A 21,825-nucleotide genomic window follows, 5' to 3' on the forward strand; every position below is an offset into this window, starting at 1 on the left:
CTTGGGTGCTGCCATAGAGTTACATTAGAAGTGCCCATCAAAGAAGGCTCAAGGTCATTGCGGGTGTAGTGAAATGCTTTTGTTTCTAGCTCCAAAAGTGCAGTAATATCTACCAGTTTCACAACAATACACACAAATCTAAAGTAAAGGAATAGAATTAAGAATATATCAATATTTGGGCGAGCAGTGTCAGAGCGGCATTGACTAAGATACAGTAGAATAAGATAGAATACATTATATATGTCATGTGTGCGTCCTCTCTGGCCTCTAGGTCACCAGGCTGCTCATTATGGCACACACCTGTCACCATCGTTATGTGCACCTGCGCGTCATCAGACTCACCTGGACTCCATCACTTCCCTGATTACCTTTCCTATATATGTCACTCCCTTTGGTTCCTTCCCCAGGCGTCAGTGTTTCATGTCTGTGTGCTGTTAGTGTTTCTTGTTTTGTATTATGTTCCGTTTATTTTATTAAAACACTCACTTCCTGAACTTGCTTCCATACTCTCAGCGCACTCGTTACAATATACATATGAGATTAATAATGTTTACCTATTTTGCATTTCTCAAGTGTGACATTGGGTGCTGGAGGGCAGGTAGTTTTCCCCCGGTGATGCTTAGGGTATACCGCATCATCCTCTGGAGAGCCCTGCGGTTGTGGGCGGTGCAATTGCCGTACCAGGTGGTGATACAGCCTGACAGGATGCTCTCAATTGTGCATCTGTAAAAGTTTGTGAGGGTTTTAGGTGCCAAGCCACATTTTTGCAGCCTTTGAAAAGGCGCTGTCTGTGTGAGTGAACCATTTCAGTTTGTCAGTGATGTATACGCCGAGGAACTTGAAGCTTTCCACCGTCTCCACTGCGGTGCCGTCGATGTGGATAGGGGGGTGCACCCTCTGCTGTTTCGTTTCCTGAAGTCCACGATCAGCTCCTTTGTTTTGTTGACGTTGAGGGAGAGGTTATTTTCCTAGCACTACACTCCCAGGGCCCTCACCTCCTCCCTGTAGGCTGTCTCGTCATTGTTGGTAATCAGGCCTACTGCTGTTGTGTCGTCTGAAAACTTGATGATTGAGTTGGAGGTGTGCGTGGCCTTGCAGTCATGGGTGAACAGGGAGTACAGGAGGGGGCTGAGCACGCATCCTTGTGGGGCCACAGAGTTGAGGATCAGCGTAGTGGAGGTGTTGTTTCCTACCTTCACCACTAGGGGCGGAAATTTGGATTGTCACCAAAAACACTCACAAACCTTTACAGATGCACAATCGAGAGCATCCTGTTGGGCTGTATCACCGCGTGGTACGGCAACTGCTTCGCCCATAACCGTAAGGCTCTCCAGAGGGTAGTGAGGTCTGCACAACGCATCACCGGGGGCAAACTACCTGCCCTCCAGGACACCTACACCACCCGATGTCACAGGAATGCCAAAAAGATCATCAAGGACAACAACCACCCGAGCCACTGCCTGTTCACCCCGCTATCATCCAGAAGGCGAGGTCAGTACAGGTGCATCAAAGCTGGGACCGAGAGACTGAAAATCAGCTTCTATCTCAAGGCCATCAGACTGTTAAACAGCAATCACTAACATTGAGTGGCTGCTGCCAACATACTGACTCAAATCTCTAGCCACTTTAATAATAAAAAAATTGGATGTAATAAATGTATCACTAGTCACTAAACAATGCCACTTTATATAATGTTTCCATACCCTACATGACTTATCTCATATGTATATACTGTACTCTATACTTATTCTTATTCATTCCTTTACACTTGTGTGTATAAGGTAGTTGTTGTGAAATTGTTAGATTACTTGTTAGATATTACTGCACGGTTGGAACTAGAAGCACAAGCATTTTGCTACACTCGCATTAACATCTGCTAACCATGTGTATGTGACCAATACAATTTGATTTGAGTGATGAAAGTTGGACAGAGGATCTCAATCTTTGATCAAGAAAAACTTGGATGAACAGAAAAAAACTAATGTTAGGCTATTTTCTGGAAATTGTGCTGTTAAGTGCCAAATTAATTTACAATGACTCCAGTGATATCGTCATTTCAACATATTGTATTGTATCAAATGGTAGCCTACAATGGCATATACATTAATAGGCTACTTGATGGCCAACAGAGGCAAATTAATCATTCTTCACATTTAGCCCGATCACATGTTAGTTTCATAGAGGACTTTTCCCCTCATAAAAAGAACCACATGATGGAGTTCCATAACTTCCATTTCAAATTTCCACTCGGTAGCCCCGAGACCCAAGAACTGGGCATGCATAAATCCCTTCGCTTGATGAAGTTTTCTTTAAACAGTCAACATTAGAATGCAGTTTAACCACATAGAGAAACAAACCCTCTCTCTCAGGTCAGGGCGTGACAGTACCCCCCCAAAGGTGCGGACTCCCGGCCGCAAAACCTGAACCTATAGGGGAGGGTCCGGGTGGGCATCTATACTTGGCGGCGGCTCTGGTTCGGGGCGTAGCCCCCACACCGCCCGCTGATCTCCCCGCTTCTGTGTCGCCAGAGGAACCCGACCGTGGATCAGCACCGGAGGCTCTGAACTGCCGACCGCCGCTGAAGACTATGGGCTGCGGGCCGCCGCTGAAGACTCGGGGCTGCGGAGCGTCGCTGAAGACTCGGGGCTGCGGAGGGTCGCTGGAGACTCGGGGCTGAGGAGCGTCGCTGGAGGCTCCGGACTGGGGAGCATCGCTGGAGGCTCCGGACTGGGGAGCGTCGCTGGAGGCTCCGGACTGGGGAGCGTCACTGGAGGCTCCGTGCCATGGATCATCATTACTGGTTCCGCGCCATGGATCATCACTGGAGGCTCCGGGCCATGGATCATCACTGGAGGCTTCGTGCCATGGATCATCCCTACAGGCTCCGGGCCATGGATCATCACAGGAGGCTTCATGCCATGGATTATCACTGGAGGCTTTGGACCATTGATCATCACTGGAGGCTTCCTACGGGGTGCTGGAACCGGTCTCACCAGACTGGGGAGACACACAGGAGACTGGGTGCGCAGAGCAGGCACAGGGCACACTGGGCCGTGGAGGCTTACTGGAGGTCTGGCGCTTAGGGCTGGCACAACCCGTCCTGGCTCGATGTTGACTTTAGCCCGGCAAGGGCGGAGCGCTGGTACAGGACGAACTGGACTGTGCTGGTGAATGAGGGGTACCGTGCGTAGAGCAGGCGCAGGATAACCTGGGCCGAAGAGACGCACTGGAGACCAGATACGTTGAGCCGGTGCACTTCTCCCTGGCTGCCGGCCAACTCTCGCACGGCAACGGTGAGGAGCTTGCACTGAGCGCACCGGGCTGTGAGTACACACTGGCGCCACAGTGCGTATCACCGCATAACACGGTGCTTTCTTGGTCACTCGCTCCCCACGGTAAGCACGGGAGTTGGCTCAGGTCTTAAACCCACCTTAGCCTTAAACCCACCTTAGCCAATCTCCCCGTGTCCCCCCCCCCCCCCAAAAAAAACAAAATGTGGGCACTGCCCACACTGCCTCTCGGACGGCGATACTCCCCAGGCCTTGTCCAGGGTCCTGCCCCATCCAGGATCTCCTCCCAGGTCCAGTCATCCTGCCCACGCTGCTTGGTCTTCTTGTGGTGGGTAGTTCTGTCACAGGTGTCAAAATGAGTAGACCAAGGTGCAGTGTGGAATATGTTCATCTTGTAGTTTAATGCAGAAAATGAACAATTTACAAATTAAACAAAAATGACAGCTGACAGTTCCGTCAGGTACTTACAACTAAACGGAAAACAACTACCCACAAAACCCAAAGGAAAAACAGGCTGCCTAAGTATGGCTTCCAATCAGAGACAACGATAGACACCTGCCTCTGATTGTAAACCATACCCGGCCAAAACATAGAAAACACAACATAGAAATACAAAAACATAGAATGCCCACCCCACACCCTGACCTAACCACATAGAGAAACAAACCCTCTCTCTCAGGTCAGGGCGTGACACGTGTACCTGTTAAGAAACTGACTGTTAGAACTCCATGGATTGATGACAAACTGGTTGAAAGAGATCGGGCAGAAGGAGTGGCTAATACGTCTGGCTGCACATCTGACTGGCTGACATACTGCAAATTGAAACAGTGGCAAGAAAAATTATGTGAACCCTTTGGAAATACCTGGACATCTGCATAAACTGGTTATACATTTTTATCTGATCTTCATCTAAGTCACAACAATAGACAAACACAGTCTGCTTAAATTAATAACACACAAACAATGATATGTTTTCACGTCTTTATTGAACACACTGTGTAAACATTCACAGTGCAGGGTGGAAAAAGTATGTGAACCCTTGGTTTTAAAAACTGGTTGACCCTACTTTGGCAGCAATAACCTCAACGAAACGTTTTCTGAAGTTGTGGATCAGACCTGCATAACGGTCAGGAGGAATTTTAGACCATTCCTCTTGACAAAACTGTTTCAGTTGAGCAATATTCTTGGGATGTCTGGTGTGAACCGCTCTCTTGAGGTCATGCCACAGCATCTCAATCGGGTTGAGGTCAGGAGGTCAGGACTGGGCCACTCCAGAAGGCGTATTTTCTTCTGTTGAAGCCATTCTGTGGTTGATTTACTTCTGTGTTTTGGGTCGTTGTCCTGTTGCATCACCCAACTTCTGTTGAGCTTCAATTGGCGGACAGATAGCCTTACATTCTCCTGCAAAATGTCTTGATTAACTTGGGAATTCATTTTTCCGTCAATGATAGCAAGCTGTCCAGGCCCTGAGGCAGCAAAGCAGCTCAAACCAAGATGCTCCCTTTACTATACTTCACATTTGGGATGAGGTTTTCATGTTGGTGTGCTGTGCCATTTTTTTCTCCACAAATAGTGTTGTGTATTCCTTCCAAAGAACTCAACTTTACTTTCATCTGTCCACAGAATATTTTGCCAGTAGCGCTGTGGAACATCCAGATGCTCTTTTGCGAACTTCAGATGTGCAGCAATGTTTTTTTTGGATAGCAGTGGCTTCTTCCGTGGTGTCTTCCCATGAACACCATTCTTGTTTAATGTTTTACGTATCATAGACTCGTCAACAGAGATGTTAGCATGTTCCAGAGATTTCTTTGTCTTTAGCTGACACTAAGATTCGTCTTAAACTCATTATGCATTCTGCAATGTGATCTTTCAGTCATCTTTGCAGGACGGCCACTCCGAGGCAGAGTAGCAACAGTGCTGAACTTTCTTCATTTATAGACAATTTGTGTTACCGTGGACTGATAAACATCAAGGCTTTTAGAGATACTTTTGTAACCCTTTACAGATTTATGCAAATCAACAATTCTTTATCTTGGGTCTTCTGAGATCTCTTTTGTTCGAGGCATGGTTCACATTAAAGTAAGACGCAAAAACGATACTTAAGAACAGAAAACACTGTAATAGCGCATAGACCAGCTCTTCCGCTTCTTAGACTTGCTTTCAATAAGTGTCGGATCTATAACTCACAATTCTATGAGAATTTGTTCAAGTCGCTGTCACGAGAATTTTTATCCGAATGGTTGAACTCAACTATCACTCAAGCTTTGTTTATTTCCCCAGAGGTCGTAAATCTCCGGTTTAATAAAGAATTAGACAAAGTCTCAGATTCTGCAAAAGATCAATACTTTATTCAGAAAGCACTCTGACTTCAAAATGAGAACACAATCTTCTTATAACACACACACACACACACAAATGACCTCACATCAGTAGAAACACCACCTCTCATTAGGTGGCTGTATTTTTCCACAATACTAACACATAGTTTCTCATTATCTTCTGCAAGCCTAGCCATTTGTAACAGTTACTCCCCTACCTAGGTTGGGGAGTCCTCTTTCCTGTTATTGGTTTCAGAGTTCTCACAAGTCGACAGTTCAGTTGGCCTTGAGTGTCTCAAATATACACAGCTCATATTGCGAAATAGTAACACAATGGCCTAGTCACACACACATTATTGTATAATGACTCTTACACATTTCATACAATTATATGGTTTCAGGGTGGAATACTTTAGTCATTATCTTAAACATACAAATTATTCTATCAGTCGCCCAAAAAGTTTACATATTGCAGCTTTAAGGGGAAGCAAAGATGATGTATTACAGTGAGGGGAAAAAAGTATTTGATCCCCTGCTGATTTTGTAAGTTTGCCCACTGACAAAGAAATTATCAGTCTATAATTTTAATGGTAGGTTTATTTGAACAGTGAGAGACAGAGTAACAACAAAAAAATCCAGAAAAACGCATGTCAAAAATGTTATAAAATGATTTGCATTTTAATGAGGGAAATAAGTATTTGACCCTTCTGCAAAACATGACTTAGTACTTGGTGGCAAAACCCTTGTTGGCAATCACAGAGGTCAGATGTTTCTTGTAGTTGGCCACCAGGTTTGCACACATCTCAGGAGGGATTTTGTCCCACTCCTCTTTGCAGATCTTCACCAAGTCATTAAGGTTTCAAGGCTGACGTTTGGCAACTCGAACCTTCAGCTCCCTCCACAGATTTTCTATGGGATTAAGGTCTGGAGACTGGCTAGGCCACTCCAGGACCTTAATGTGCTTCTTCTTGAACCACTCCTTTGTTGCCTTGGCCGTGTGTTTTGGGTCATTGTCATGCTGGAATACCCATCCACGACCCATTTTCAATGCCCTGGCTGAGGGAAGGAGGTTCTCACCCAAGATTTGACGGTACATTGTCCCTTTGATGCGGTGAAGTTGTCCTGTCCCCTTAGCAGAAAAACACCCCCAAAGCATAATGTTTCCACCTCCATGTTTGATGGTGGGGATGGTGTTCTTGGGGTCATAGGCAGCATTCCTCCTCCTCCAAACACGGCGAGTTGATGCCAAAGAGCTCCATTTTGGTCTCATCTGACCACAACACTTTCACCCAGTTGTCCTCTGAATCATTCAGATGTTCATTGGAAAATTTCAGACGGGCATGTATACGTGCTTTCTTGAGCAGGGGGAACTTGCGGGCGCTGCAGGATTTCAGTCCTTCACGGCGTAGTGTGTTACCAATTGTTTTCTTGGTGACTATGGTCCCAACTGCCTTGAGATCATTGACAAGATCCTCCCGTGTAGTTCTGGGCTGATTCCTCACTGTTCTCATGATCATTGCAACTCCACGAGGTGAGATCTTGCATGGAGCCCCAGGCCGAGGGAGATTGACAGTTCTTTTGTGTTTCTTCTGTTGTCACCTTCTCACCAAGCTGCTTGGCGATGGTCTTGTAGCCCATTCCAGCCTTGTGTAGGTCTGCAATCTTGTCCCTGACATCCTTGGAGAGCTCTTTGGTCTTGGCCATGGTGGAGAGTTTGGAATCTGATTGATTGATTGGTTCTGTGGAAAGGTGTATTTTATACAGGTAACACGCTGAGATCTCAGCTCGTTACCTGTATAAAAGACACCTGGGAGCCAGAAATCTTTCTGATTGAGAGGGGATCAAATACTTTTTTCCCTCACTGTATATTGACAAGACAGTCAAGTGCCGCTCTAACAATGGAAATATGTCCTCAGGTGAGACCCTTCTAGCCAATGAGAGGGCAGATACGCATATGAACTTTCAAGCCATAGAGATGGATAGAGGACTCATCTTTGTATCTTTGCCATTATAGCATCTGTGATAGCCTCAATGGCGCTGCCCATGCGATCTTCATTTTGAAGCAGTCAATTTTCTTCATTGGCTGATTGCTCCCAACTCATAGGAATCTCGACTCAGTTTACTACTTTTAAATTACGGAAGTCCTCGATGACAATGTCCATGCTAAAATGGGTTATATACAAGATGTCCGTTATGACAACATGCACAACGCCTATAGTTGCTTTTTTCAAAGTTGTCAAAATGCCACGTACGTCCACTTTTATCAGTGCATTCGTAACAACCTAACAATTATGAAACTTCTATTTGACCAAATAAGCCATACTTAGGAAATTGGCAATTACATTTTAACAGTCATTGACCACCATACAAAAATTCCTCACTTCGTGGGTGTTTTTGTGAACAGATTTTGGGTGGAGTAAAACCTCTCTCTTCGCCGCTTACTCTCTTGGGAAAGTGGTGATTCTGGGGAAATGAATCAACTAAAGCTAGGAGGAACCCTAGATTGTCAGCAGCATGATACATCTGTGAGTGTCGTAGTAAGTGTAATAAATGTGGCATAGTTAAGCAGACCTAATTTAAATAGGTGTACGCTGTAAGCTTCACCTTAGTGAAAATAGTGTACAACCTCACTTATGTCAATGTCGACTCAAGCAGAAAACCAAGGATTGATCAGTAACATGAAATGTGCTTTCTACTCAGCTTCTCCCTCAGCCCCAGCTCACCAACAACCACATTCATGATAACCACGGGTATGGCGTGACCATTCTTGTTCCTGACAATCTGTACAAAGTGAGTGAGGACCTGGAGCAGACAGCCAGTGGCGACAAGAACGAGACAGATCATCTTTCCAAGGCCCTGCAGAAACTCAGCTTGGAGATCACCACCAACAAACTGGAGTACAACACCAAGGGCGATGTTGGCTTGCTGCACAAAATGTGAGTGGATTCCTGAGTCTAGGATTGCAGCGTAAATGTGTTGTACACAATGGTTAAAACAAGTTTAAGTAACCAGACCTTTGACAGACAATTCACTATTGAATGTAGCTGTTTGCTCAGTATCTTCCCATGTAACAGATGTTACTACTTAAGTCGATTATTTTTCTTGTGTTCGTGTCCATTTAAATGTAAAGTTAAATGCTTTCTTTATGCACTGGCCCCATAAATGTGCACTTTATATGAACATTTAATTAAATCGTTTTTTCAAAATTGTGCTCTTTTTGTGCCTTCAGCGGAAATGCCAAGGAAATCTGGCGGTGTTGGAGAAAAGTATTTTATTGAATTGATTTCTTTAATGATCATCTTTAAGTTACCACTGACAAAATGAAGCTCATGAAATAAAATATTTAACGCTAACAAATACAAACTAATCCAATGAGTCGGTCTAAAAGACAATACAGAGAATGGATAATCTATATAGCAAAGACTTAAAATTGTTCATTTATCACACCCGAAACCCCACCTCTTTAAGGAATACCTGGGATAGGATAAAATAATCCTTCTAACCCCCCCCCAAAAAAAAAAAATATAGATGTACTATTGTAAAGTGGTTATTCCACTGGATATCATAAGTTGAATGCACCAATTTGTAAGTCGCTCTGGATAAGAGCGTCTGTTAAATGACGTAAATGTAAATATGTGGGCCAGTAACCTTGACTTCAAAGTGGTGGTGGTGGTGAGGTGTCACACAATGCACAACTGAAACAAAACATCCTTAGACATGTTTCTAATATTACAGTAAAATAAACAAACATATTATGCATTTTTATATACAACATCCAAAAAGTTACATGCTCTAATATCCCTGACCCTCCCTGTAGCCACCACCTCCACGGTATCCGCCACTGCTTCCTCTGTTACTTACACCTCCTCTGTACCCTCCTCCTCCTCTGTACCCTCCTCCACTTCCATCAAACCTGCCCATTTTACGAGGACATAGACCATCGCCAAAACTGATAAAGACAGAAAAACATGTAAACCAGCTGCATTTGGTATTCAAAACAGACATATTTCACTACTGAAAAAAGTAATATGCTGTGCTATTACTCACCGAGTGGAGTAGATCATACCGCGCACAAATGTTGATAACCTACACAGAATAAACTAATCCAATAACAAGTATGTATGTTATGTCATGTTTATCGGACTATGGCTGCTAGAGCTTTGGTCAAAAGTAGTGCACTATGTAGTGAAAAGGGTGCCATTTGGGACAGAATCTCGATATTTTCCTACTACCCTGAGCTGAGAAGTCATGTTGATCTTACCGTAGATTGTTGACCATAAGGTTAAGCCTGGCTGCGGAGGGCTTGGAGATTTGGCGGATGATGTTGAGCATGCGCTCGTTTGTGGGGTCCAGCTGTCTGATGTACTCAGGGTCTTTGATGACTTCCACAACAAGGGCCTCCATTCCAGCCCTCAATGCAGCTATGCAGCCAGCCACGTCATGAGGTATCTTCAGTTTGATCCTGTAAATACAGATGGTGGTTTTATTTGCTTCACCTCACAATTGATGCTTAATCTAAAACCCTTTGAAGTATTCTAAGTAAATATGCAGGAAAAACCATGTTTCCACTATTGCACCACTTTAAAGATGGTAGCTACACTCACCAATCATCCAGCTCAATGATTTTCCCGTTTGATGTGATTTTCTTGGAGGCAAATAAGATCAGCTGGAGTGGGCTGACTAGTGTCATTCTTTTGGCGGAGATGGCTCGAGTCCGGATCTGGTGGAAAACAAAAGACGAGTGGTCATGAATTGTAGTAGTAGTGTTAACTGGTTGCGTGCAGTCAGACTGAATTGTACACCAATTTACAATAATAGATTGTCATCGGACACTGACAAGGACCCCGTCAGTGGGTCACCCCGTCACATTTAAGCATATAAATAACCGGTACACAACCTATAGAATAGTAAAACCGATGACACACCAGTATATTCATATTATGTAGACATCGACAACTTCTAATTTGAGATCATACCTTTTCGCTAAAGACAAAGAACGGTGATGGGTAGGTCATGTCCTGGCTGCTGAAGGGGCAGTTGACGGGGCATTTATGGATGAGGGCATTGCACCCCTCAGTGGTGAGATTCTTCCTCTTCTCCTTGTGGTAGCACACGTTGGGATAGGAGCCGTACGTCAGGAGAGAGATGACCACGTCAAGGTTGTTGTCAGGTCCAACGTTGTTGAACATCTGTGTCATCAAGCACTCTTATAAAAAGACAAAAAAACAGTAAACTATTTCAGATGTGATTGTAAATTATGCCAATACAGCTACACAAATTGTGTTGTTCACATAGCACCCTATACCCAATAAAGTGCACCACTTTTGCCCAGGACCCATAGGGCATTTGAGACAGACAATTTACCCTCAGGGAAGCCAGAGTTGATGAGGATCTCCTTCAGCTGCACTTTGGCCTCCCAGGTCATCCTCAGCGTGGACATGTAGAGCCTCTTGTGTTCACAGAATCTGGACTCCGCATCCTCACCTCCCGTTCTACAATGAAGTTAACAAGCCTTTCTAACCTTCATTTTCCAGGTAGTGAGAGAGAATAGGAGTGTTTCATTCTAATCCATAAGAGGGGATTGGTTGTTTTCTAGATGTACATGTTGCATGTTTCTATGAAGCCAGGACTTCCCTCACATCGTCCCAAGCCTGGAAGACTGACAGCAGTGCCACGTGGTCTGAGAAGCGGGTACCAGCAAAGTTACGGTGCACGTAGTGCAAGCGCTTGCCATCATTGATGAAGGGCTCTGGGAAGCATGACGCTGCGGAGATGGTGCACACTGCATCTCCAACACTAGAAAGCAGAGCAGAGAAAGCACCAACTACTGAAACCATTTCTCATTGGAAACATAAAACAGTGTATGTGTATAGCGATTTGTCAATATGGAATAGTATCTTAAGGAAGGATAGTATGTTAGGGAAGGATTTTACTAAATTCATGCTTCTGATGCAGCACTCACTTGAATATGCAGCCCATACTCATCATCTTTCCCCGCCGTGGCTCGATTGGAAGCTTTGCAAGGATCCGACCAAGTGGAGTCAACTTGTCATTTGTGTCCAAGGCATCCAGTTCTAGTAGACAAATACTGAAGAACCATAAATGCCAACACTATTCAAGGTTGTTGGTAATGCTTACAACAATGGGCCTCATTTCGAACTTGAGGAAAAAAACTAAATCTATTAAAGCTAGAACCTCAATAGAAACAATAAAGCGGTTACCCCTCTGTTGGTATAAAGCTGATGGATGGGCCTGGAGAAATGTAACCACTCAAATTCATAGACAGAGCTATGGATGCAAGGACTGACCATCCATGATGTCAACATTATAGTTTTATTCTGTAAGAATCAATGTGTTTAATATACATTCATTTATCAGTCCAAAAATGGATGTAGCAACTAAGGGTTCTAGCTTCAAGGTCAAAGCTAAAAGACTAACCTTTCAGTGTGTGTTCTGCCTCGATAACTGCGCCCAGGGGAGGGGGCTCGATGGCCTTGGAAAGGAAATGGCCAATGGATCCTAGTCTCAGCGGCTTGATGCTCAGGGCTACCTCGTGGAGAGGAGTACGGAATACCTCAGGGGTCCTATGGGTCTCCAGTCTGGAATGAAGAAAAGGGTAAGCACAGAAGCAGAGGCATACATTCTTCACTTGTGTTTTTCAAATCAAACTCATAGTTTGACATACAAGTAAGGATAAGAGTGAATAAACAGGGCCCATATCCATAAAGCAGCTCAGAGTTGTAGTGCTGATCAGTTTAGCCTTTTATATCATAATTAATATGTTTACATGGAAGGGGGGACCTGATCCGAGATCAGCACTCCTACTCTGAGAGGCTTTTTGAATACAGGCCCAGACGTTTGGCATCTCTTTAATTCAATAAAGGTTGCAGTTCAGAGACGTACTTGTCAAAGCGTGCTCTGCTACACAGATAAAAGCAGAAGCCAGCCCGGACGCGGCCGGCCCGACCCTTCCTCTGCTCCAGGTTGGTTTTGGAGCTCCAGACCATGGTGTAGTTGGTCATGTTGTTGTGAGACGTGAACAGCTTCACTTTCTCCCTAAGAGAAAACACACCATCATGGGCGGTCATTAGCAGGGTTGAATATTTTGCCGGTATTTTACAAATGTTCCATCCCGAGAATAAATCACTTTTCTCCCAGGTAACCCGGTATTTCCTACCAAAACCGGAAGTGTCATTCAAAAGCATTATAAAGCATATACAATTGGCCTGGGTCTGGAGGTTGTTAGAGCTTGATAGAAAATTTAAGCCTGACACTAGATGTATTTAATGTATGGCTCAGTTAATGAGCCCAAGCCCAAAATATACCAAATGATTTTGCCGTTATCTGATACACACACACACACACACACACACACACACACACGCACGCTACTGCACATTACGCACTACAGAAAAATAAAATCCCATAGACGTAGCTAACTACAGTGCATTGGGAAACTATTCAGACCCCTTAACTTTTTCCACATTTTGTTACAGCCGTATTCTAAAATTGATTAAATTGTATTTTTTCCTCATCAATCTACATACAATACCCCTTAATGACAAAGCAAAAACTGTTTTTTTATTAAAACATTTCTGCTAATTTAATTTAAAAAACAAATATCGCACTTACATAAGTATTCATACCCTTTACTCAGTACTTTGTTGAAGCACCTTTGGCAGCGATTACAGCCTCGAGTCCTCTTGGGTATGACGCTACAAGCTTGGCACACCTGTATTTGGGGAGTTTATCCCATTCTTATCTTCAGATCCTCTCAAGCTGTCAGGTTGGATGGGGAGCGTTGCTGTACAGCTGTTTTCAGGTCTCTCCAGACATGTTTGATCGGGTTCAAGTCCGGGCTCTGGCTGGGCCACTCAAGGACATTGAGAGACTTGTCCCAAAGCCACTCCTGCGTTGTCTTGGCTGTGTGCTTAGCGTCATTGTCCTGTTTGGAAGGTTGAATATTCGTCCCAGTTCGGCAAACTCCAATCTGGCTGTCATGTGCCTTTTACTGAGGAGTGGCTTCTGTCTGTCCACTCTACCATAAAGGCCTGATTGCTGGAGTGCTGCAGAGATGGTTGTCCTTCTGGAATGTTCTCCCATCAGGTACTTGGCCACCTCCCTGACCAAGGCCCTTCTCCCCTGATTGCTCAGTTTGGCAGCGTGGCCAGCTCTAGGAAGTCTTGGTGGTTCCAAACTTCTTCCATTTAAGAATGATGGAGACCACTGTTCTTGGGGACCTTCAATGTTGCAGAATTTTTTGGGTACTCTTGGAAACACCAAACTGAGCAATCGGGGGAGAAGGGCCTTGGTAAGGGAGGTGACCAAGAACCTGATGCTCACTCTGACAGAGCTCTAGAGTTTCTTTGTGGAGATGGGAGAACCTTCCAGAAGGACAACCATCTCTGCAGCACTCCAGCAATCAGGCCTTTATTGTACAGTGGCCAGACGGAAGCCACTCCTCAGTAAAAGGTACATGACTGCACACTTAGAGTTTGCCAAAAGGCACCTACAGACTCAGAACATGAGAAACAAGATTATCTGGTCTGATGAAACCAAGATTGCACTCTTTGGCCTGAACGCCAAGCGTCACGTCTGGAGGAAACCTGGCGCCATACCTACGGTGAAGCATGGTGGTGGCAGCATCATGCTGTGGGGATGTTTTTCAGCGGCAGGGACTGGAAGACTAGTCAGGATCGAGGGAAAGATGAACAGAGAAAAGTACAGAGAGATCCTTGATGAAAACCTCCTCCAGAGCGCTCAGGACCTCAGATTGGGGTGAAGGTTCACCTTCCAACAGGACAATAACCCTAAGCACACAGCCAAGACAATGCCGGAGTGGCTTCGGGACAAGTCTCTGAATGTCCTTGAGTGGCCTAGCCAGAGCCTGGACTTGAACCCGATCAAATATCTCTTGAAAGACCTGAAAATAGCTGTGCAGCGATGCTCCCCATCCACCTGACAGAGCTTAAGAGGATCTGCAGAGAAGAATGGGAGAAATTCCCCAAATACAGGTGTGCCAAGCTTGTAGCGTCATACCCAAGAAGACCCGGCTGTAATCGCTGCCGAAGGTGCATCAACAACTTACTGAGTAAAGGGTCTGAATACTTATGTAAATGTAATATTTCAGTTTTTTATTTCTAAAAATCCTTTTTTGCTTTGTCATTATGGGGTATTGTGCATAGATTGATGAAGGGAATATAACTATTTAATCCCTTTTAGAATAAGGTTGTAACGTAACAAAATATGGAATAAGTCAAGAGTTTGAATACTTTCCGAAGGCACTGTATATTAACATGACAATATCAAAACAATTCACAAATGAATGCAACTGTTTTTGATCTTTGCTGTAATAAAGGTTTTACAACAGACTCTCTAGTATGCTTAGAATTTATTTGGTGTTGTTTACATTGTTCAAACCGGTCAGGAAAATTATATTGTAGTCTAACAGCACCTGTTTGGCACAGATAATATGCACGCAGTGCTTGCTCCTTACCTTTCCTGATTTTCCACAACTAGTCAAATTTATTCCACACATCTGACTTCCCTTTTACCTCCTGAGCAACCAGTAAACATTCTCCCGTTTTGAGTTTTTTGTCACGTCCTCTGCATCCAATTTTGCTGTCACATGTGTTACGGTGTTCAGAGTTTGTTATAACCAATTTTTTTAATGTGATTATGAAAGGCTAAAGGTCAAGCCCTATTGGTCACGTGTATGAGATGCGTTCATGTGTCATGTAAAGAGAGCAAGGCTTGAGGGAATAGGGAATGTTTTCCGAAACAAATTAGGGATTTCGGTAACAGAACTTTTCAGTTAGAAATGGCTGTAATTATGTTGCAGCTTCAGCAACACGGACAGCGCGATACAAACTGTTGGTGTATTGTGGTGGTCGCTGCAGCAGGGAAGAGAGAGAAAAAAACGGGTGCTAGTCACCCAGTCACTCGCTGTCTGAGCCAGGCCCGGCACAATCAAATCAATTGCGGTCAGACTCCCTTTAGTCATTTGTGTGTCTTAATTATTTCATCAAACAATTTGCTTAAAGCATCAGACAAACAGTGCATGTAGTTGATTTGATTAAAACACATAGGACGTGTCTATATATGGAAAAATACACGTTTAAACATTTCAGTTGTTGATGTGTATAGAGGGTCCCTGGTTCGAGCCCAGGTAGGGGCGAGGAGAGGGACGGAAGCAATACTGTTACACCTAGTTAAATAAAATAATACCTTGCTCAGCTTTCACAACCAGGTGAGGTGGGATAGGTCCACTTGGAGGAAGACTTCCAAAGCCGACATTGCCTTTATCACCCTCTCCTCCCCCACAGCTAGGCTCACTGAAGTCAGGTACACTTACCTATAAATATGAAATGTATTTTTAATACGTTATCACAACATGTGCATGACACAATGTTTTATCTTGAAGGATAAAAAAGCATTAGGTGTAATATGTTAATAGCTGACCCCAAGGGCTTGGACTTCAGCTGCATTCATTTCTCCAGCTCGGACAAGATAATTGACTAAGTCTCTGGCAGCATTTGCCTGGGCATCCTTCTTATTGGTGGAGTTCCCCATTCCAGTGTAGCTGAATCCCTCAATACTAACCTTGGAAGAGGAACATAGGTCAAAATATGAATGTTATTTACCTGATCATTGCTGATGCAGACACATTTTAAAGAATACAACTGACCTTACACAGAAACTTCTGCCGGTTTTTGTTTCCAGCTGCTCGAATGTCATAGCTGGGTGTACGTTTCTTCTTCCCACACCAAGCATACAGGAAGTTCTTGATGTCTGCCATGGCGGATTTGTGGATCTCTGTAGGAACAAGGATTAATTGGCCGTGTTCGAGTGGATCAAAACCGTAAAGTATCATAGGTAAATTGTGACTGACCTACAAATAATAATGAGTTATTTATGACGCATTGTTCAATGTATATCAGTCAGTCGGCAGTCGCCTGCAATGTCGAACACTGACTTTATTAAATATTGTCTATTATATTGACAAGATAGTCTTATGACCGCTCTAATAATGGAAATACGTGTTGTCAAATATGGAAGGCAGACGAGAGGGAAGCGAGATCAGGTGGGACCATTCTAGCCAGTGAGAGTGCAGGTAAACGTGTGAATGGGCACATTGACGAAAGCACCAGAAAATCCAAGCTCAGGATCCTATTTTAGCTAGCTAGTTGACTAACAGTATCACCGATGTGGGGACTCCGTTAACGTGTATTCGACGTAGCTAATGTTAGCTCGTTTAGAAGCTTAAGCTTCTGTACTAACGTTAACGGATGTTGCATGGAAATTATGGATATGACCAGCTAGCTAAATACATGACACAATTAGTACGAATTGTATTTGTACGTTGCTCATCTTACCCACTCAAGCTCCACCAGATACTTTCTTCAAACGAGCCGGCTAGCAAAAACAAACCATTCAGACGGCAGACATGTCATGAGCACGAACTGGGCCAGAGAGGAAGAGGAGATAATCGTTGCCTGGCTAAAACTACTGGAGACAGCCAGCCAAAGAGCTGCCCCCTGGCAGTAGGCCCACATAATTAGTCATTAGGATCTCTATGGGCAGAACGATGACTAGTTGCCGGACTCAAAATCCCAAACCTAGAGCAATGTGGGTAGCAACCAATGCTGTGGCAACCAGTCTGCCTAGGCTTAAATCTACCACATTTGACCGGTCATTGAGGCCTTCCAATCAAGCTGACAAGTATTTTTGTCATACCCTGTTCTAACTGTAGTTCACTAATCAAGTCACATTTTACAAAGTAACAATAACAATCTTTATTAAGTGGATTTATGTAATGACTCCACAAATATGCAGAGTTTGACTTGGACTGAAATAGGTGCCGATAATCATTTTGGGTGCAAGGAATGTTTTAGGTAGCACAAGCACTGCAAATATGCATGTGCTTCAGCAGTGTAGCTGAATTACAAACCATATAAACGTCACGAATGCAAAACATCCACAATGTTACAGGCAGTCTTTATTCTCAACAACGTTCAACAACTGACAGATAAGCTATTTTTGACATTCACCAGTTCATAGATTTTTGTGCAACAAAAAAGTGTGTGCCTAGGGGGAGGTTGGATGGGTGAGAACAGAAAACAGACTCTTTTAAACAGTAGTGATTGACATGAAATAGAAAATTGTAGAAAGTCAGGAGGGCTGTCATGTTGAAAATCTTCTCTTGGGATCTTGAAGGCGTGCCAGTAGAAGGTACAGAAATAAATAACATTTGCTATTCTGTGGCAAGGTGGGAGTGAGCAGACACTTTTTTTGAAGATCCAGTAGGCCTTAAGAACCTGACCTCAAAGGCCTATGGTTTCAGCTAACAATGGGCAAGCAGCAGTCCCAATATACTCAAAATCAGCCAATCAAAACCAATGCAACCTCCAGTTTAAGACGACAAAAACAGAAGTTAAAAAGATTTTTAAAAAGTAGGTTAGAAAAACAGTGCATAAAACAGTTTTTGGTTTATTTTGCCCTTCCATTCCTATCATGACTATGTTTTTAGAGCAATAACTGCTCACTATGTGCTTATTTATTTAAACAAACCCCTTTGATATGTACATCTCAATACATCATCTCTTAATTAGAGAATACTTCAAATCTATTTAAAACTGCATTTGTCTGCATATGGGAATGTCATTTATAAAACAACAATTCGCTATTTCATGACAACAGTTGATCCCCCTGTTCACGTCTTCAAAAGACATGTCTTTCAGTATCATCTCTGTACACAACCAATACAAGATACAAGCTATTTACATTAATATCTAGACATTCCTTGTAGAGCCACAGGTAATTGGTCTGTGTGCATGGAGAGAGTGTGACCATAACACCATCTCGCACTGTCCGACTAAATCAGCAGTTGCTGTTTTTGAACTCTCCGTTCTCAGTGATCGACAGTTTTGTAGGGTTGGTTGGCGAGAGGCCGTTGCGCAGGTTCTGCATGCTATAGCGCTCCTTCACCTGTGTCAGGGCACTCATTAGCCGAGAGTTGGCTGCATCCAGGGAGCTTATCCTCTTCTCCTGAAGAGAGAAAGAGAGAAGGGAAAGAGGGAGGGATTGAGAAAGAGAGGAAAACATTCACTTTACATTGGAGAATGAATTAGCAGGATAAGCTAAAGGATGATTACTACTTTGTAGATGGTGAAATTCAAATATCACAAGCGAAGTCTGAAATAGTTTTTGTTTAGCAGCCAAAATTATAGATAAAACAAACTCATATCCAAGCATTGCGACGTGTTTGTTTTTAAAATGAAAACATATTTTTTATATATATAGTACCATTCAAAAGATTGGACACACCTACTCATTCCAGGGTTTTTCTTTATTTTTTATTATTTTCTACATTATAGAATAATAGTGAAAACATAAACTATGAACACATATGGAATCAAGTAGTAATCAAAAAAGTGTTAAACAAATACAAATATTTTATGAGATTCTTCAAAGTAGCCACTCTTTGCCTTGATGACAGCTTTGCACACTCTTGGCATTCTCTCAGCCAGCTTTCTATCATCATGTTAAATGTGCAACCAGAGGGAAAAGAACTCTGGACCACCTTTACTCCACACACAGAGACGCATACAAAGCTCTCCCTCGCCCTCCATTTGGCAAATCTGACCATAATTCCATCCTCCTGATTCCTGCTGACAAGCAAAAATTAAAGCAGGAAGCACCAGACACTAGATCAATAAAAAAGTGGTCAGATGAAGCAGATGCTAAACTACAGGACTGTTTTGCTAGCACAGACTGGAATATGTTCCGGGATTCCTCCAATGGCATTGAGGAGTACACCACATCTGTCATTGGCTTCATCAATAAGTGCATCGATGATGTCGTCCCCACAGTGACCGTACATACATACCCCAATCAGAAGCCATGGATTACAGGCAGCATCCGCACTGAGCTAAAGGCTAGAGCTGCCGCTTTCAAGGAGTGGGACTCTAACCCGGAAGCTTATAAGAAATCCCGCTATGCCCCTCCGACGAACCATCAAACAGGCAAAGCGTCAATACAGGACTAAGATAGAGTCGTACTACACCGGCTCCGACGCGCGTCGGATGTGGCAGGGCTTCCAAACTATTACGGACTGCAAAGGGAAGCACAGCCGAGAGCTGCCCAGTGACACGAGCCTACCAGATGAGCTAAACTACTCGCTTCGAGGCAAATAACACTGAAACATGCATGAAAGCACCAGCTGTACAGGAAGATTGTGTGATCACGCTCTCCGCAGCAAATGTGAGTAAGACCTTTAGACAGGTCAACATTCACAAGGCCAAAGGGACAGATGGATTACCAGGACGTGTACTGTGAGCATGCTCTGACCAACTGGCAAGTGTCTTCACTGACATTTTCAACCTCTCCTTGTCCAAGTCTGTAATACCAACATGTTTTAAGCAGACCACCATTGTGACTGTGCCCAAGAACACTAAGGTAACCTGCCTAAATGACTACTGACATGTAGCCTGTCTGTAGCCATGAAGTGCTTTGAAAGGCTGGTCATGGCTCACATCAACACCATCATCCCAGAAACCCTAGAGCAACTTCAATTTGCATACCGCCCAAACAGATCCACAGATGATGCAATCTCTATTGCACTCCACACTGCCCTTTCCCACCTGGACAAAAGGAACACCTATGTGCGTGCTCAGCCCTCTCCTGTACTCCCTGTTCACTCATGACTGCACGGCCAGGCATGACTCCAACACCATCATTAAATTTCCGATGACTCAACTGTGGTAGGCCTGATCACCGACAACAACGAGACACCCTATAGGGAGGAGGTCAAAGACCTGGCAGTGTGGTGCCAGGACAACAACCTCTCCCTCAACGTGATCAAGACAAAAGAGATAATTGTGGACTACTGGAAAAAGAGGACCGAGCACGCCCCCATTCTCATCGACGGGGCTGCAGTGGAGCAGGTTGAGAGCTTCAAGTTCCTTGGTGTCCACATCACCAACAAACTAACATGGTCCAAGCACACAAGACAGTCGTGAAGCGGGCACAACAAAACCTATTCCCCCTCAGGAGACAAAGATTTGAAATGGGTCCTCAAATACTCAAAAGGTTCTACAGCTGCACCATCGAGAGCATCCTGACTGGTTGCATCACTGCCTGGTATGGCAACTGCTCGGCCTCCGACCGCAAGGCACTACAGAGGGTAGTGCGTACGGCCCAGTTCATCACTGGGGCCAAGCTTCCTGCATCCAGGACCTCTATACCAGGCGATGTCAGAGGAAGGCCTTAAAAATTGTCAAAGACTCCAGCCACCCTAGTCATTGCCTGTTCTCTCGGCTTCCGCACGGCAAGCGGTACCGGAGCGCCAAGTCTAGGTCCAAGAGGCTTCTTAACAGCTTCTACCCCCGAGCCATAAGACTCCTGAACCTCTAGTCAAATGGCTACCCAGACTATTTGTCATCTATGCAGAGTCACTTTAATAACTCTACCTACATGTACATACTACCTCAACTAACCGGTGGCCCTGCACATTGACTCTGTACCAGCACCCCCCTGTATATATTGTTATTTTTTTACTGCTGCTCTTTAATTACTTGTACTTTTCTCTCTTATTCTTATCCATATTTTTTTTGAAACTGCACTGTTGGTTAGGGGCTCGTAAGTAAGCATTTCACTGCTGTATTTGGCGCTTGTGACAAATAAAATTTGATTTGAGGTAGTCACCTGGAATGCGTTTCAATTAACAGGTGTGCCTTGTTAAAAATGTATTCATGGAATTTCTTTCCAGTTGTGTTGTGACAGGGTAAGGTTGGTATACAGAAGATAGCCCTATATGGTAAAAGACCAAGTCCATATTATGGCAAGAACAGCTCAAATAAGCAAAGAGAAACGACAGTCCATCATTACTTTAAGACATGAAGGTCAGTCAATCTTGAAAATGTCAAGAACTTTGAAAGTTTCTTCAAGTGCAGTCGTAAAAACCATCAAGCGCTATGATGAAACTGGCTCTCATGAGGATGGCCACAGGAAAGGAAGACAGAGTTACCTCTGCTGCAGAGGATAAGTTCATTAGTTACCAGCCTCAGAAATTGCATCCCAAATGAATGCTACACAGAGTTCAAGTAACAGACACATCTCAACATCAACTGTTCAGAGGAGACTGTGTGAATCAGGCCTTCATGGTCAAATTGCTGCAAAGAAACCACTACTAAAGGACACCAATAAGAAGAAGAGAC

The 21,825-nt window shown here is 43.9% G+C and overlaps 2 protein-coding genes across 8 annotated transcripts in view; both read right to left on the minus strand.

Annotated features, from left to right (window-relative positions):
* Positions 1-9,316: 9,316 nt before the first annotated feature.
* On the minus strand, positions 9,317-16,715 carry LOC115157741 (ATP-dependent RNA helicase A protein). Its single transcript, XM_029706180.1, has 12 exons — positions 16,296-16,715; positions 16,070-16,210; positions 15,841-15,962; positions 12,512-12,664; positions 12,047-12,207; positions 11,571-11,682; positions 11,237-11,404; positions 10,973-11,094; positions 10,585-10,814; positions 10,213-10,328; positions 9,870-10,070; positions 9,317-9,557 (listed from the first exon to the last, which is right to left on the minus strand). The coding sequence occupies exons 1-12, from the start codon at positions 16,479-16,481 to the stop codon at positions 9,401-9,403; spliced, it is 1,869 nt and encodes a 622-aa protein (XP_029562040.1). The 5' UTR covers positions 16,482-16,715; the 3' UTR covers positions 9,317-9,400.
* Positions 16,716-17,586: 871 nt separating this feature from the next.
* The window catches only part of LOC115156983 (ras GTPase-activating protein nGAP), a 100,566-nt gene continuing 96,327 nt past the window's right edge, over positions 17,587-21,825 (minus strand). For all 7 annotated transcript variants that reach the window (XM_029704797.1, XM_029704796.1, XM_029704794.1 and 4 more), the window contains one exon: positions 17,587-18,655. In XM_029704797.1, coding sequence (XP_029560657.1) covers positions 18,488-18,655 — 168 coding nt within the window. In that variant the 3' untranslated portion in view covers positions 17,587-18,487. The remainder of the gene's footprint in view (positions 18,656-21,825) is intronic.

The sequence above is a fragment of the Salmo trutta genome, chromosome 21, assembly GCF_901001165.1.
Source record: "Salmo trutta chromosome 21, fSalTru1.1, whole genome shotgun sequence".
NCBI lineage: Eukaryota > Metazoa > Chordata > Actinopteri > Salmoniformes > Salmonidae > Salmo > Salmo trutta.

Excerpts from the sequence above, each read along its gene's own strand:
- LOC115157741 (XM_029706180.1), bottom strand. The coding sequence starts at position 16,481 with ATGATACTTTACGGTTTTGATCCACTCGAACACGGCCAATTAATCCTT. Across the intron at positions 11,683-12,046 it reads GGCAGAACACACACTGAAAG|AACTGGATGCCTTGGACACA; the intron begins GTTAGTCTTTTA and ends TTTGTCTACTAG. Across the intron at positions 10,071-10,212 it reads ATCATTGAGCTGGATGATTG|GATCAAACTGAAGATACCTC; the intron begins GTGAGTGTAGCT and ends CTGTATTTACAG.